The 17,328-nt window shown below is 45.1% G+C and overlaps 1 protein-coding gene across 1 annotated transcript; it reads left to right on the top strand.

Annotated features, from left to right (window-relative positions):
- Positions 1–309: 309 nt before the first annotated feature.
- Positions 310–12,781, top strand: LOC139229263 (claudin-16-like). The gene is made up of 5 exons (XM_070860921.1): positions 310–423; positions 4,719–4,821; positions 9,310–9,474; positions 10,992–11,183; positions 12,693–12,781. Exons 1-5 carry the CDS (start codon positions 310–312, stop codon positions 12,779–12,781), a joined length of 663 nt encoding a protein of 220 aa, XP_070717022.1.
- Positions 12,782–17,328: the final 4,547 nt, after the last annotated feature.

Below are 17,328 nucleotides of genomic sequence, written 5' to 3'. Positions count from 1 at the left end.
TGTCAAGTCAAAATTTCCGGTTGCATATTTGATGTTTACGGGTCCCTGAGCACAGAGAGGTCAGAATAATTAGTTTCTGTGTTAGTGAAAGTGACCGATTATTTACAATGATTGCTGAGTGCGTCGGGTGGAGGTAATGTCTGTGCAAACCTTTCCTTTTAAATTATTTTTTTCTAAAAGATATCTGATTTTTCCTTGAATGAATTAAGGAAGCAGTCTGCTGTTTTTGTCTGTGATCCCACTCACCGTCGCTGCTAAATTCTGACGTTGAACACTCTTTTCCCGCAAGTGCTCCAGCCTAGGGTGAAGATGATTTTCGTGCTCCAAATTATGTCCTTCAGTTTGGCCTTTGTGTCAACTTTCTTCTTGATCGTGGCGACCTGGACAGATTGCTGGATGGTGAACGCCGATGATAGTTTGGAGGTAGGTGAGCACTGACTGATATTTGGGAATCACCTCCCCCACCACCCCTTCCTCCCCTTGCCCATCGAGACTGCAACTCAACCCCCAGACTCCTTAATTTGCAAACCAGGGTCGTATCAAACTCATCACTCTGCGTGGTGGCACTCTGGAATATTGGGGTGCGTAATGCTTGTATTCTGGTGCTGGCCTGTTTTTTCTGTAGTGCTGTGGGAGGGGGGAGCTGCAGAACATAAGACGTTTGTGGTTCAAGTCCCACTCCAGAGACTTGAGCCACATAAGCTAGGCTGACACTCCAGTGCCAGTACTGAGGGAGTACTGCACTCTCGTTGGTGCTGTCTTTCGGATGAGACGTTAAACTGAGGCCCCGTCTGCTCTCTCAGGTGGATGTTAAAGATCCCGTGGCACTATTTCGAAGAAGAACAGGGTAAATTCTCCCTGGTGTCCTGGCCAGCATTTGATCCCTCAAACAACACCCAAAACTGATGATCTGGTCACTTATGTCATTATCACATTGCTGTTTGTAGGGAGCTTGCTGTGCGCACATTGGCAGCCGTGTTTCCTACATTACAACAGTGATTGCATTTCAAAAGTAATGAATGGGCCGTAAAGCACTTTGGGACATTCTGAGGTCGGCAAAGGCGTTATATAAAGGCATGTTCTCTCTTTATACGCGATGTGTTGGGTATGGGAGTGCCGTTGCAAGTTATGTCAGGATGGAGGAGCAGGATAGGTCAATGGCATTCCTCCTCTGTATCTATCTTGCTGAAACATCAATCCTTCAGTGCCATGACCTCAGTACAGGGCTGGCTTGAGAAATATGCAACTGTGGTTGCTCCTTATCTTTCATATTGACGAGTCAAACCTTTGTCTGCTGCTCCTGTTTAGTGGGGAGAAAGCAGTGATGGCAATCACTGCACTGTTCTGTCACAGAGGGCTATTGCTGGAATTCTGCAGCGCAACTGTTTCAGGCGAATGAACAAATCAAGTTCCATAATTGATTACGTAGGATTCCGGGATTTTTACCGGTGTTTTGGGGGAGTGTATCACATAATTCCATATGCAATAATTAGGCCCATTGAGTTTATGGCAACTGAATAAATGAAATTCCGTCATTTACAACACTGAATTACAGAATCTTTACTGGTGTTTTGAAGTTTTGACTCAATTCCGTCCATTTTTCCATCAAAACTGATAATCTGTGGCCTTGATCGTGAATGAGTGAGATGCAGAGTATTCCTTTCACCCCAGTGGAGAGTGAGCTTGGATGTTGGTAAGATTGGATGTGAGAACAAGGCTTGGTGCCTTAAAAAGAATGATCTCACGCATAAGCTCACAAACTGAGAAATGCTGAATAGGACTTCAGTATTTATCCTCCTAATGCTTTTGTATTTAGAAAGCTGAAAGAACAAATGATTGACCCATTGAATAGTCTATTTACTGCCTAAGTTGCAGGCGCATGCCAAAAGCACTGAATGGTCTTTATTTGTTTCTAACATATGTTCTGATGATGGCGCAAGTTGTACTTATTGTGTAACTTTTGCCCTTTGCCATAAAACTGCGCTAAAACGTTGGGCTAATGGGTTATGTGCAGGCACGATGCCATTGCGAGTCCCAATAGTGTATCCTGGGCAAGGGTGTTGTGATGACACGTCTTGTTATAGCTTCCCTGAGCTGGTCACGTAGGAGGGAGATGTTGGGTTTGGGATCCGAAACAGGGGCGGCAGCGGCAATGTGCCCACGGCACCCGCCCAAGGTCACAGTTGCCAGGGCCTAGACCATTTTCAGGTTCAAGCCTCATTGACAACAATAACAACAACTTGTATTTATATAGCGCCTTTAACATAGTACAACATCCCAAGGCACCTCACAGGAGTGTTATAAGACAAAACATATAAATTTAACACCGAGCCACATAAGAAGAAATTACGGTAGATGGCCAAAAGCTTGGTCAAAGAGGTAGGTTTTAAGGAGCGTCTTAAAGGAGGAAAGAGAGGTAGAGAGGCGGAGAGGTTTAGGCAGGGAGTTCCAGAGCTTGGGGCCTAGGCAACAGAAGGCGCAGCCACTAATGGTTGAGCGATTATAATCAGGGATGCTCAAGAGGGCAGAATTAGAGGAACGCAGGCATCTCAGGGGGTTGTGAGGCTGGAGGAGATTACAGAGATAGGGAGGGGCGAGGCCATGGAGGGATTTGTAAACAAGGATGAGAATTTTAAAATCGAGGCGTTGCTTAACCGGGAGCCAATATAGGTTAGCGAGCACAGGGGTGATGGGTGAGCGAGACTTGGTGCGAGTTAGGACATGGGCTGCTGAGTTTTGGATCACCTCAAGTTTACGTAGGTTAGAGTGTGAGAGGCCGGCCAGGAGTGCAGTTAGATCTCACCGGCAAGCTACGGCGCCAAAGGGGAGTGCTGCTCCACTGGTTGGGCGATGAGGGAAATCAGCCAAGTCCTTCAAGGAGCTGGCCAGCAAGTAGAGTGTGTTGGTTGAGGAGGTTTTGGGGGACGGGGGTGGGGGGGCGGGGAGGGGGGAGCCGGAAGATTTGAAAATAAATTTTAACTTATCTCTTCGGAGCAGGCTCCACCAGTAAGGCCACTCAATGCCTGAAAATAGAGGCACTTCACATGCTCCCCCCGCTTCGTGAAGATTGCGATTGGTGGGTCCGACAATCCGAAGCTGGCAGTTGAAACCCCCCCTCCCTCCACCAACCCTAGTTCTAGTCTCCCCATCAGCGGAAACATCCTCTCTGCATCCACCTTGTCAAGCCCCCTCATAATCTTATACGTTTCGATAAGATCACCTCTCATTTTTCTGAACTCCAATGAGTAGAGGCCCAACCTACTCAACCTTTCCTCATAAGTCAACCCCCTCATCCCCGGAATCAACCTAGTGAACCTTATCTGAACTGCCTCCAAAGCAAGTATATCCTTTCGTAAATATGGAAACCAAAACTGCACGCAGTATTCCAGGTGTGGCCTCACCAATACCCTGTATAGCTTTAGCAAGACTTCCCTGCTTTTATACTCCATCTCCTTTGCAATAAAGGCCAAGATTCCATTGGCCTTCCTGATCATTTGTTATACCTGCATATTAACCTTTTGTGTTTCATGCACAAGTACCCCCAGGTCCCGCTGTATTGCAGCACTTTGCAATCTTTCTCTATTTAAATAATAACTTGCTCTTTGATTTTTTTCTGCCAAAGTGCATGTCCTCACACTTTCCAACATTATACTCCATCTGCCAATTTTTTGCCCACTCACTTAGCCTGTCTATGTAATTTTGCAGATGTTTTGTGTCCTCCTCACACATTGCTTTTCCTCCCATCTTAGTATCGTCAGCAAACCTGGCTACTTTACACTCAGTCCCTTCTTCCAAGTCGTTAATATAGATTGTAAATAGTGGGGTCCCAGCACTGATCCCTGTGGCACCCCACTAGTTACTGGTTGCCAACCAGAGAATGAACCATTTAGCCCGACTCTCTGTTTTCTGTTAGTTTGCCAATCCTCTATCCATGCTAATATATTACCCCCAACCCTGTGAATTTTTATCTTGTGCAGTAACCTTTTATGTGGCACCTTGTCAAATGCCTTCTGGAAGTCCAAATACACCACATCCACTAGATCCCCTTTATCCACTCTGTTTGTTACATCCTCAAAGAATTCTAGCAAACTTCCCCTTCATAAATCCATGCTGACTCTGCCTGACCGAATTTTGCTTTTCCAAATGTCTTGCTACTGCTGCTTTAATAATGGACTCCAACATTCTCCCAACCACAGATGTTAGGCTAACTGGTTTAAAGTTTCCTGCTTTTTGTCTGCCTCCTTTTTTAAATAGGGGCATCTCATTTGCAGTTTTCCAATCTGCTGGGACTTCCCCAGAATCCAGGGAATCTTGGTAAATTACAACCAAAGCATCCACTATCCCTGCCGCTACTTCTCTTAAGACTCTAGGATGCAAGCCATCAGGTCCTGGGGATTTATCTGCCTTTAGTCCCATTATCTTACTGAGTACCACCTCCTTAGTGATTGTTATTGTGTTAAGTTCCTCCCCCCCTATAGCCCCTTGACTATCCACTGTTGGAATATTGTTAGATGTGGCCTTACTGCTCTAACCGACTCGCTGACCACTTTAGATGTGGCCAGACGGCCATGTAGGAAAGATGAACACTATAAACATGCCCAGACTGACCTGCAGCAGAGGTGAGTGGGAATAAACAGGATCAAACTGCCCCGACTGAGAACTGACGGGTACAGACAGACGCAAATGATCGTAATTCTTTTTCTGACTCACATTCCCAGGTCAGTCAGAAATGCAGGGGTTTATGGTGGGAGTGCGTCACGAACTCCATGGACGGGATCAGGACGTGTGATCAATACGACTCCATATTAGCAGAACACCCACGTAAGTAGCTATGGAAGACCAGGTATATAACGCACTGGAGTAGTTATTCATTGGTATGTTGGTCAGAGTGGTGGGGAGTTCTGGTTCACCTCATAAACGTGGAATGTGTTAGAGAGCACAAAAACCCTCAGGTAACGTAATAGGCGACTTGGAATTGTTTTCTGTCTGTGAAAAATGGAGCAATTTTCCATTATTGTGAGTGTCTTTCAGATTGTGAAATATTCTCAGGTGCTGCAGGTATTTCTTGTTTGCCACTAGAGCTCCACAATTAATGCCTTTCGATAAAGATTATGTGACATGAGCAGCTTTTGAAAGTTACAAAGGGAATAAAACAAATGTAATTATTCAAAAAAAATGGGATAAAAAATGAGGGCAGAAATCCAGTGAACAAAGTTCATGTACGAATGCTTAATACACTTGTACATTCCAGTACACGCCATTGTTAGGACGATGTAACTATTTGTACTGCACTTTCTTTGACAGGCATCCGTCCAGCTCTCCCCCACCCCCCACCCCCCTGCCCGTATGCACTTTTTTGACCGACAGGCGACAAGCCCCGCCCCTGTCAAGGGACCAATCAGAAACAAAGGGTGGAGCATGTTGGCCATTTTTGCAGTACAAATAAGCGCATCCTTGTTAGGAAGGCTTTATCCCATTTAAAATAAACTCACACATCAATGTAGAATGAGTTCTGACGAAAGATCTTCGACCTGAAACGTTAACTCTGTTACTCTCTCCACAGACGCTGAGTATTTCCAGTATTTTCTGTTTTTGTTTTAGAATGAGTGCTAGCTTGGCTTAGTTGATAGCATTCTCACTTCTGAGTCGGGCAGTTGTGGGTTCAATCCCCACTCCAGGATTTGAGGTTATAATCCAAGGTGGCTGTGACACTGAGGCAGTGCTGCGTTGTCAGAGGTGCTGTACTTCTGATGGAAGTGAGGCCATGTCCATCTGTTCAGGTGGATGTAAAAGATCCCATAGTACTATTTGAAAAAGAGTAAAGAGTCCCCGTATAACATTCAACCAGCACTGTCAAGTTTAACTGGTCCTTTATCTCGTTTGCTTTTGTTGGGACATTACTGTGTGAAAATTGGCTGTGAAGCACTTTGGAATGTCCTGTTTTATTCTTTCATGGGATGTGGGCATCGTTATCAAGCTTGACCATCCCTAATTGCCCTCGAGAAGCTGGTGGTGAGCCCCCTTCTTGTACCACAGAGGGCAGTTAAGAGTAAAACACATTGCTGTGGGTCTGGAGTGACATATAGGGTAACCAGACCGGGTAAGGATGGCAGATTTCCTTCCCTAAAGGACGTTAGTGAACCAGATGGGTTTGTTTTTTCAACAATCCAGTCATTTTATGGTCTCCATGACTGATGATACTTAGCTGTTTCCTTCCAGAATGACTGAATTTAAATTCCCCAGTTACCATGGTGGGATTTGAACTCATGTCCTTGGATCATTAGTCCAGGCCTTTGGTTTACTAGTCCAGTAACCTAACCACTATGCTACCGTACCCCATGCTGTCTTGAGGCTGTATAAATACAAGTCATTTCTAGTACAAATACATTAATTTAAATAGATGGAATAAAAGGCACTGATGCCTGTGATGTTCTGAGCACTGACAGCACCCACCCAGGAAATATGTGCTCCAATTTTCATGGATATGCAAGTCTAGCACTGGGATAAGGGAGCAGTATAAACAGAGTCTGGTCTCCCAGAATCCAAACTAAAATAGCGGCAGTATAAAAACTGCTTTGTTACGCACATAGAAGGGGATTCCATTCCCTGCGTTATTGGGACTGCTTTACCTTATCCCATTAACGTCAAATGCCTTTGTTTGCTGTTTTAATGCAATTATTAATCCATTTATTTTAGCAAGAGTGTTGAAAGAGTGTACACATGAATTTAAGTGAACTAGTTGACCAGCGGACCATTAGAAGAGGTTAAACTCCAGGGTGGTGTGTTCATTCTCTGGACACTAGTATCCAGTGTCAGCATCACAGACTTTCTCACACAAACCACCCTGTTGGTTCTTTGAGTAACTTAGCATCGGGCGGAGCCAAGTTATGGGCAGTTGTGGATTCACACCCACTGGGAATTAGGTTGAGACAACCCCAAACTCAGTTCACTTCCCAGCCATCAGAGAAAGGAAACTTTCCTCCCATTCACCCTGGTGGTGGTACAGCAAAGAGCCATCAGGCTAGTGTTACTAATTAGGAAAGACTGGAGAAATTTGGGCTCTTCAACCTCGAGAGAAGGGCGTTGACAGGGATCCTATAAAATTGTATCACAACAATCACTTGCATTTTTATAGCACCCTTCAATAGAAATAACATCCCAAGATGCTTCATGGAGGCATGATGATTAAAAAAACAGCCCAAGCCAAAGAAGAGATTAGAAGAGATGAGCAAAAGCTTGGTCAAAGAGTTAAGTTTAAAGGAGGGCCTTCAAGGAGAAGTAGGTGGAGAGGCGGAGGACCTATGTGGATGAAGGCATGGCCAATAGTGGGGTGAGGGTGGGGGATCGCAAGGAGAACCTAGGGAAACTTAGATTTCGGGGGGATGATGGTTGTAGAGCTAGAGGGACACCTGGGAGTCCCTGGCCAAAGACCGCCCTAAGTGGAGGAAGTGCATCCGGGAGGGCGCTGAGCACCTCGAGTCTCGTCGCCGAGAGCATGCAGAAATCAAGCGCAGGCAGTGGAAAGAGCGTGCGGCAAACCAGTCCCACCCACCCTTTCCCTCAACGACTATCTGTCCCACCTGTGACAGGGTCTGTGGTTCTCATATTGGACTGTTCAACCATCTATGGACTAATTTTTAGAGTGGAAGCAAGTCTTCCTCGATTCCAAGGAACTGCCTATGATGATGATCATGAGATTGTAGAGATAGGGAGGGGCGAGGCCATAGAAGAACTTAATGAGAAGGACAAGGAAATAAGAACATGTAGAAGATATTAAACAGTATGGAAAAGATAAATCCAGAGTACCACTGCCAGATAAACCATCAATGTAGGACAAGGGGCTCAGGTTTAAACGGAAAAAGATTAGGAATGATGTTAAGAAATTCTTCTTCGCACGAAGAATGATTGATACTGGGAATGGGTAGGGTACTGAAGCAAAAAATCAGGAATAATCTGGGAGCAGCCAGATATTTTGATGAGGGTTTGAGCTAAGATGGGCCAAATCAACGTTCATACCTTATATTCTCATTTGCCTAGTGGACCCAACAGTCTCAGCCAGATTCAAACTGTCTCAGAGATGAAAGGTTAATTATTCCAAACAAAAACCACCCTTCAACCTTTAACATATTACAAAGGAGACTCAGTACCAAATAAGGAAAAGGAGTCAGTCTTTGATTATTTAATTTGCAGAGCTTTATATCTAATATTAATTTTCTTATGTTGAACATACAATGAGCAACACATGGAATTGTGGAATATTACACCATAAATAAGCAACAAAATAAACCCCCAGTCAAAGAGTCATTTTATAGAATGGGATAGAGAAGGTAAATCTGAAGTAATACTTTTAAGTCCATTGAGGCAACAGGATAAGAGGGTTCAGGGTTATGAAGGACAAACTTAGGACAGATCAGCTATGATCTTATTGAATGGTGGAGCAGGCTCGAGGGGCATATGGCCTACTCCTGCTCCTAATTCTTACGTTTTTAGATGCCAGGAACAAACAACCATGCATTTATACAGCGCCTTTCATGATCTCAGGACGTTCCAAAGTGCTTTACAGCCTATTAAGTCCTTTTGAAGCGTAGTCACTCATTGTAATGTAGGAAACATGGCAGCCAATTTGTGCACAGCAAGTTCCCACAAACAGCATTTAGATAAATGATCAGATAATCTGTTTTTGTGGGGTCAGTTGAGGGATAAATATTGCTACGATACTGGGGGAACTCCCGTAGTCTTTGAAAAGTGAGCGGTTTAACATCTCTTCTGAAAGACGGCACCTCTGACAGTGCAGCACTCCCTCAGTACTGCATTGAAGTGTCAGCCTAGATAATGTGTTCAAGTCTGTGGAGTGGAACTTAAATACTAAAACTTTGGACTCAGAGGCGAGAGCGCTACCACTGAGCCACTTGTATTTCTTTATATAGACGGTTCACTCATGTCCCACACCAACGTGGTTGACTCTGAACTGCCCTCAGAAGAGGTAGAGCAAGCCTCTCAAGCGGTATCAAACTACTACAAGCACTTTCAGGAAGTCCCAACACCTCCTTTTCAGGGCAACTAGAGATGGCCAATAAATGTCAGCCTTGCCATCAACTCCCACATCCTGAGAATGAATGAAAAAAAGCTGGAACAGGTTGCCAGGAAGGGTTGTTGAAGCCAGGATAATGGGAAACCACCCCCAGTTGGTATTCAGGAGGATGAAAGAGCGTTGAAGGGCTCTCTTCACCAGACTCTATCTCGAGACATTTGTGACTTCTAATACATGTATATTAAGAGAGGTTCTTTCTTTCCCTCCTCTTCTTCCAGTTAAGATCGTGCTCACTCGAGCGCTAATGATTACAGCAGACATTCTGGCAGGCTTTGCACTTATTATATTAATTCTGGGATTGGACTGTGTGAAGATTCTAAGAGAGGAACCTCAGATCAAATTAAGGATCTGTTACATGGCGGGCTTCATTTTTGGAATAGGAGGTAAGACTGACTCACTTCATTGACTTGGTAACACATATATCTTCAAAGGCGCTTGATAAAGTAAATGAAGAGTTCTCCCAGTGGCATAATTGGTTTGTGCAAGACCTGCCTGGCCTGAGCATTGCAGACCAGGAAAATCCTGAATTTTAAGGCTGGCCTGTGCTCACTGAGCTGGTTTCAGGCAATACATGTGCTACAATTAGCCCCTGTGATTCCAGGTAGCGAAGAGTAAAATCAGCCAGGGATTCCCGCTTCTGATTCCTCTTGCTATAGGGAAGCGCTAATGTGTGGAGATTAGGTGAGGTTGGGTTTCGCTGTGATGTCCTCAAGTGTTGAACAACCTGATGATTGATTGATTCCTGGGATGAGGGGGTTGTCTTATGAGGAGAGGTTGAGTAGAATGGGCCTGTGCTCTCTGAAGTTTACGAGAATGAGAGATGATCACATTGAAACATATAAGATTCTGAGGGGGATTGACAGGGTAGATGCTGGGAGGTTGTTTCTTCTGGCTGGAGAGTCTAGAACTAAGGGGCATAGTCTCAGGATAAGAGGTTAGCCATTTAAGACTGAGACGAGGAGGAATTTCTTCACTCAGGGGGTTGTGAATCTTTGGAATTCTCTACCCCAGAGGGCTGTGGATGCTCAGTCATTGAGTATATTCAAGGTTGAGAGGTAGATTTTTGGACTCTAGGGGAATCAAGGGATATGGGGATAATGTGGGGAGGTGGAGTTGAGGTCGAAGATCAGCCATGATCGTATTGAATGGCGGAGCAGGCTCGAAGGGCCATATGACCTACTCCTGCTCCTAATTCTTACATTCTTATGTTCTTATGATGGCACCAAAGCCTAGATTTTCTGATTGGTACATTGTCTATCTTGGCTTCACTGACTGGGTTCGGACATGAAAAATAGATTCTTGAGTGAGCTATCAGAGGCTCTGGAACCATAAACCAGCAAGAGTCATCCCGTTCAGGAGAGAGATAAGGGGACTGAGAAAAAAAATCGATATGTACCTTTATTAAGAAAAACGTAGGGACCATTTTTATGTGTCTGCCCAAACAATATGATGTAATCGAATAAATTGTCCTTTGTTTTAATTGAAAATGCATAGAGGACCAAGGTAAAACAAGCAGCCAAGAAGATGTGATAATTCAAGAAGTAGGGGTTAGGTGGCAGGAAGCTTGGATTTCTAAAGTATGATACTTTTGAGTAAGGCCTATACAGTTAATTCCTAGTCATTAGCAAATGTAGGTCAGCACGCTGGAATCATTGAAGAAACAGTTAGATGGAAAAATAATTGGTAATAGGAAGACAGTATACGGTTGTAAATGGGAAGACAATAAGATTGATAATGGGAAAACATTAGGGTTGGTAATGGGAAGATGGAAGGATCGGTAACCTGGGAAGATGGGATCAAATAGACTACAGGGTCCTCTTCATCCAAAATCTGTGTTGTGACTTTGTGTGAAGCCCTCAGCAAGATGGAATGTACTAATACAGTGATTGTCTGCCCTCAGGTATCCCCGGTATGATCGGCTCAGTGTGGTACGCTGTGGATGTGTACGTGGAAAGAGCTACACTGGTACTGCAGAATGTGTTTTTAGGAATTCAGTATGAATTCGGTTGGTCCTGCTGGTTGGGAATGGCTGGGTCGACAGGCTGCTTCCTGGCTTCCATCATGTTAACCTGTTGCCTTTATCTTTTCAGAGGTAAGTTAAATCCAAAATTATTCCCTCCACAACAATGACCTCTCTTCCTCTGTTTAAGATGCTGAGTCTTGTTCCTGAAGTTTCACCACCTCTTTGGTATCTACCCCATGTGTTAACTTGGGAGAGTGACTATTTAATCGTGGGGCATGGGATCCTGTACACACACGCACACATAGTTTACAGCAGAAGTCATTGACTAGTAATTAGGAACAAGAACTCAAGCTGTTATTTTCCACCTCTCTAAGCCACGGGTACTGAGGCCAACCCTTGCATCAGTTGAGATCAAGACAACTGAGCACAGACTGTGCCTGGACCTGGGACCTTCCTAATCTGCACGGTTCAGTTTTGCCTCTGGAGCACTTAAAGAGGAGTCTTATTATTAAAAAGTTTTAACGTTTTGTGGCATTGTCCTTGTGGAGATAAAAACCATTGACAACCCACTGTTGATTAAATTCTTGTCGGGGCACTTAAAATGTAAATCCTCCCCTCCATATGTCATAGTAATGCTGCATTCTGGAATGCACATCACTCCCAGTGGCATAAATGATGCGAATTACATTGTACAATATACTCAATGACACTCGGGGGCCGAAAGTGCACCTTTCTATAAAACCCTTGGCTGCCTGAAAGCGGCCGCCATGGTTCGGTGCAAACTGGCCGCCAAGCCTGCGCAGAGGGGCCGCCATTTTAGATATTGCCCTCCTTTACTTTTGGAGTCGTGTAGGGGACTGCCCCGCCCTTACCGACCGACGGCGACCCCTTCCCGAAATTGCCCCGCGGGAGCGGTGCCACCGCTGGTCAGTGCCACTCAGTACCCTTTCTGTGGCTGGACGGTGCGGCCGCCCTTATAGGGGTGGTGGCGTTGCCGGCGACTCCATCTTATTTTTTTTGTCGGCCGCGGGTTCAGTCACTGGCCCGGCCGAAACCCTCCCTGGTGGCCCAGTGTTTGCCACTAACGTGGCTGCAGAGTTCGCAGTGGCACCTTCCCTTTAACTGAGGGGGAGGGACGTTGTGACATGCCAGCGCATTGATGTCATCAGTGCGGCGCTGATCACTTGTAGCGTCGGCCACTACGACCCGCCCCCATTTCCGCCCCGCTCGTGATGGCCGCTCCGACCCACCCACACTTCTGCCCCGATGATGAGGTCACTTCCGCCCCGCTCCAAAAAAAGCACTGAATTTCTCCGGTTTGGCCGTCCCCGTGCATTGGGGTGGACGAAACACTTCAATAGGGGTAGGTGCGACTCGTTTCGGGCAGTGGGCAATCTTGTCCCCTTCCACTTTGTTACAAGATGCCTGCCCATATTTAGAGGAACTCATTGGACATTTGACAGGATGTCTGGTGGGAACTCCAGGAAGGGTGGATGAATAGTCAGAACAGCTTTCTGCCCCGTTTTCAGCTGCCACCTGTAAGAGTCATGCCCGGTACCTGGTGTAGCTTCAGAGGGAAATTGGCCCCAACACTCTTAAAAACCCCATCTGGAATGACACTTCTGTTTTCTCAAACAGATACTCGAACTGCACGATACAACCTATCCTTCTATCAATATGGAAGAACAGCCACTGGCAAAATGTACGCCATGGATTCACGAGTCTAGAAGCACCTCCTCTAGAACTGTGTACCAGACTTAAATGCAACAGCTTCTCCTGTCCGTCAAAGGACATATTGCACCCTTCAAAAAGGTGAAAGGCTACATATTGCAGCTGGTTTTAATCGTTACTGCTTTCCAATTGTTGTTTTGTGTGTACACTGAATCGCAAAGAGGAGGCCCTGTGTAGTTTAGCTAAATACGATCATCAAGTGCAATCACAAATTTCTATTTAGAGCAATAAATTGTTTGAATAACTCCTTTACGTGCAGTTGTGATGAAAAGCTTGATGTTACATGACGAGAAGAATAAAATGTGCCTTTGGAAAGTGTGAATCAGTTCTATATTTCCAATCTGTGTAGCGCCTGAAGTAAATTATGAATGAATAAACTCGCTAATTGCTCGATGGAATTTTAAGTAAGGTAATGAAGTGGAAATATTGTGGAAACTGTCGCCCAAGGGGTAGAAAGGGTAGCTTGAACCTTGGTGCCCCGAACTCTCAAGGGCACAGGCTTGACTGTTAGCCAATCTGTACTGTTTGCCAATCTGTACTGTTTGTCAAAGATTACTTTTAGATTTTTACGATTATACGATTGCCAAGCTCGTCTTTTAAAACTTGTAGGTTAGAGGAGGGCGAGACGAGCCAGGGAGATAAGAAGTACCATTGTCTTTTGAGTCACTGGGAATGGATGAGTTAGTGTGGGTGACGGTGTGATGAGGTTTGGTGTCAGCATGGTGAGGAAGCAGTATTTCTGTGCCTTTAGATTCCTTGGATTCTCATAGCGAAAATGAGAAGACTAGGTAAATCAGAGAGTAGTGATTATGTTACACAAGGTTTGGGTATCTATTCATCGTGTGTTAATCCACTACCTTTTGTCCAGAGAGAGACTTCATCTCACCATCATTAGTGGACGCTTCTCTCTTCCTCAACTATTATTTCATGTTTCTGATTGGCTTCCCCCAGTGACTCAGTGGATAATTGCATCACCTTACGTGGTATTAAGTTATAGACATCAGGAAGGTTCCAAGCACTAATACAAAAACAAAATACTGCGGATGCTGGAATCTGGAATAAAAACAGAAAATGCTGGAAATCTCAACATGTCAGGCAGCATCTGTGGAGACAAAAGAGAGTTAACATTTTGGGTCGATGACCCTTCATCAGGTTCCAAGTACTATCAATGGACAATTGGCAACTTTCAGCCAACAGTAGGGATCCAACAGTTACCGTTGGGTTATTGAGAGGAAAAATATGCCAGAGTTCCTGCTTCTGATCCCTATCCAGCTACTACCACTGTAATGTGCATGTGTGTGGATCTGGGGGTGAGAGACAGAGATTTGACTTGCCTTCATGGTCAAATACGTGCGGAAACTCACTGCCCAGGCTCGCTTGATGATTGGCCTCGTGGAAGAGTTACAGGAAGGTGACTGGCATCGTGGAACCTTGCCCCAGCATGAGCCAACACCTTCAGCATTGGAGGGGAGGACATGAAGGCTTGTAGTTGTGCTGGCGTGAGGCTTTAGGGGTGATTCTGCAATCCCATGTTCCCAGCGGGGAGCAGCCTTGCAGGAAGCACATCTCAGGAAACCTGGCGTTCCCTGGAAGCATTGGATTGTGCGATCAGCCCTTTTGGTCCTTCCTAGCTGTGAATAGCACATTTTTGATTCGATGAGAATTGTCCGTTTATTATTTCATCATCATCCATCATCATCATAGGCAATTCCTCGGAATCGAGGAAGACTTGCTTCCACTCTAAAAATGAGTCCTTAGGTGGCTGAACAGTCCAATACGAGAACCACAGTCCCTGTCACAGGTGGGATAGACAGTCATTGAGGGAAAGGGTGGGTGGGACTGGTTTGCCGCACGCTCTTTCCGCTGCCTACGCTTGCTTTCTGCATGCTCTCAGTGATGAGACTCGAGGTGCTCAGCGCCCTCCCGGATGCTCTTCCTCTACGTAGGGCGGTCTTTGGCCAGGGATTCCCAGGTGTTATTATATTATTTATATCCTGGGCAACGGACTCTGCATTGCTGGAGAATGTCAGCTATTGATCTCAGATCGGACGACTGACAGATTTATTTATAACGCCTTTTGATGATTTACTTTGCATATGTCCATCACACGTTTTTATAAAACCCCCTCCTCCCAGAGTTTGCCATTGGGTTTGAGGACCACGACTTAAAGGCTGCGCAGAAAGTGTGGGGTGTTGGAAGACTGACTTCTACCTAATGGATCATGGGACTAATCTGTTGCTCTATCGCAGTGCGATTCACAACGCAGCCTAAGCACTGTGGCAAAGCACCTGCTTTTCCACCGCTGGCCCACAGCATATCTGCTCTTGTGCCTTTGGGCCTCCATCCCTGGCACACCCACAGCTCTTCATTCACTGACTGTAACAGTGGGAGAAAGGAAAGGAAGCAGGGCTGTTCCAGCAGTAACAGAAGAGACAGAAACAAAAACAGAAAATGCTGGAAATCTCAGCGGGTCAGGCAGCATCTGTGGAGAGAGAAACAGAGTTAACGTTTCGGGTCTGTGACCCTTCTTCAGAACTGGAAAAGTTCAAGATGTAACAGATTCTTTAGGAAGTGCAGAGCCAGGGAAAGGGGGCGGGAAGGATAGAACAAAAAGGGATGGTCTGTGATAGGGTGGAGGGCAGGAATGATTTGAGACAAAAGGGATGATGGGAAAACATGAGATGGTAATGGTACAAGTTAAGAAACAAAAGATGAGTCGAGATAGGGTGTGAATGGCGGAATCATCACCAGCTGACATGGGAAAGGAGAAAAAAGGGGAGGAGTTTGTAAAAGAAAAAGGAGGAAAGGGAAAAAAAATATGGGCAGAAGAGACAGCTCTGTTATGACGATAGGACCTGTAATTTTAATGGCACTATTGGTCCTACAGATATTTGTTTCCCACCTGTTGGGCAGTGATTGGTGGCCAAAGTGGCATACTTGAAATCAGGAGCACGATAAACACAAGCACAGACCCACATCCTGTCAGCCTTTGGTGCTGAATTTTAGAGTCTTGTTGAGAAAAGACAGGAAGACAGGGATTGGGGTTGTGACAAAAACAAACACTGTCCAATGGAAAATTGGCCAATATCTACAGACTATAGTCTGTGGGAGAGTATGTTGGGCGTTCCTCTTATTACATGGACTTTAGTCGTGAAAGTATCTTGTTTGGTTTCCTTTACCTTTGTGACACCCAGGTTCTTGTAAACCTGTGGTTGACTTAGTAAGGTGAAAATGGCCACATCATGAAGTAGAATGGACCAAATTAGAAAGTGAAACATTGTTTTGAATTTGTTGTGTACTGCACGTCTCCTGTAGATACATTTGAAATGTGATTATTGTAATTTTTTTCAACGATGTGCATGTAACAGCCAAGATAGATTGCAAATATTAAGATTAAAGTTCAGGATTTATGTGTTGCCCTACTCTGCAATCCTCCTAATGCATCAATGTTCATTTTGAAGGTATGGTGACCAAAATGATTTGTGTTATTGGAATGTGATTTTACTGTACTGCACAGAATTACATGTTCAGATGAATGAATGATTCTATTTACCTTGTTCTTTACAAATGTGGTGTCCCTGCACCTTACTACAAACTCACACGAGGCATGTACTGCAGACAGACAGTCACTACGTGACCCTAACCTTTATTCCCAGGACCAAGGAGTGCTGACCCTGGAGACTAGGTGAGGAGTGTCTCCCACAAGTTCACCCCCTGTGGTCAGGGTGTGCATTTCTAGGGTATAAGTACAGTGTACAGGAGTTGCATGAAGGTTACAGTCACATGAAGGTTACCGTTGCATGATGGTTACATATATGACAACAAACTTGCTCTCTCCCCATCAGATGATGAAGTTCACTCTTCCTTGTGTATGGTTTAAATAATACCTCACCGAAGTGGCCAATCTGGACTGTGAAGGTATTTGTCCATGGAGCTGAGGCTAGCCTTGATCTTGCAGTGTCGATACATGCACACTTTCCAGCATCCATAGACTCACACTTTCCAGCATCCATAGACGCATGCTTTCTAGCAGGAGTCACTGGATGGCAACCAGGAGTGGGGATGCTGGCTGATTTTCCTCTCCCTTACCCAGGGGTTTGATGCCAATTGGAGCCCTCCCCCTACTGCTGCTCCAGCTGAGATTAGCTAACACAGCACAGACCTGGAACTGAAGCCAAGACCTTGTGGCCTATGTCTTAGAATGACGACAGGTCCTGCAGTTACCCATTATGCCACCAGGGAGCCTTGGTTCTCATGTTAATCACCAACTCACATTGTGGAGGCAAGATTTTTTGAAAAATTCATATGCAGCCAATATGCTCTCCCTTTCAAAGCAAGTCCATTCCACTCACCTGCCAGTGTTACTTACACTCGTATCAATGGATTCGGATTGAACAGAATGTTCTAATCAGTTCAACACAAAAGCAAAATACTGCAGGTGCTAGAAATCTGAAATAAAAACAGAAAATGCAGGAAATACTCAGGTCAGGCAGCATCTGTGGAGAGAAAAAAGAGCTAATGTTTCAATTCTGACGAAGGGTCA

This window comes from Pristiophorus japonicus, chromosome 18 (assembly GCF_044704955.1).
Source record: "Pristiophorus japonicus isolate sPriJap1 chromosome 18, sPriJap1.hap1, whole genome shotgun sequence".
In the NCBI taxonomy this organism is placed as follows: domain Eukaryota; kingdom Metazoa; phylum Chordata; class Chondrichthyes; family Pristiophoridae; genus Pristiophorus; species Pristiophorus japonicus.
The sequence above is the reverse complement of the archived record's forward strand: the minus strand, read 5'-3'. Positions and strand labels throughout refer to the sequence as shown.

Bases quoted from the DNA above. Each gene is read 5' to 3' on its own strand.
- LOC139229263 (XM_070860921.1), top strand. From the start codon at position 310: ATGATTTTCGTGCTCCAAATTATGTCCTTCAGTTTGGCCTTTGTGTCA. The intron at 424-4,718 runs GTAGGTGAGCAC...TCACATTCCCAG, and splicing joins ACGCCGATGATAGTTTGGAG to GTCAGTCAGAAATGCAGGGG. The intron at 9,475-10,991 runs GTAAGACTGACT...GTCTGCCCTCAG, and splicing joins CTTCATTTTTGGAATAGGAG to GTATCCCCGGTATGATCGGC.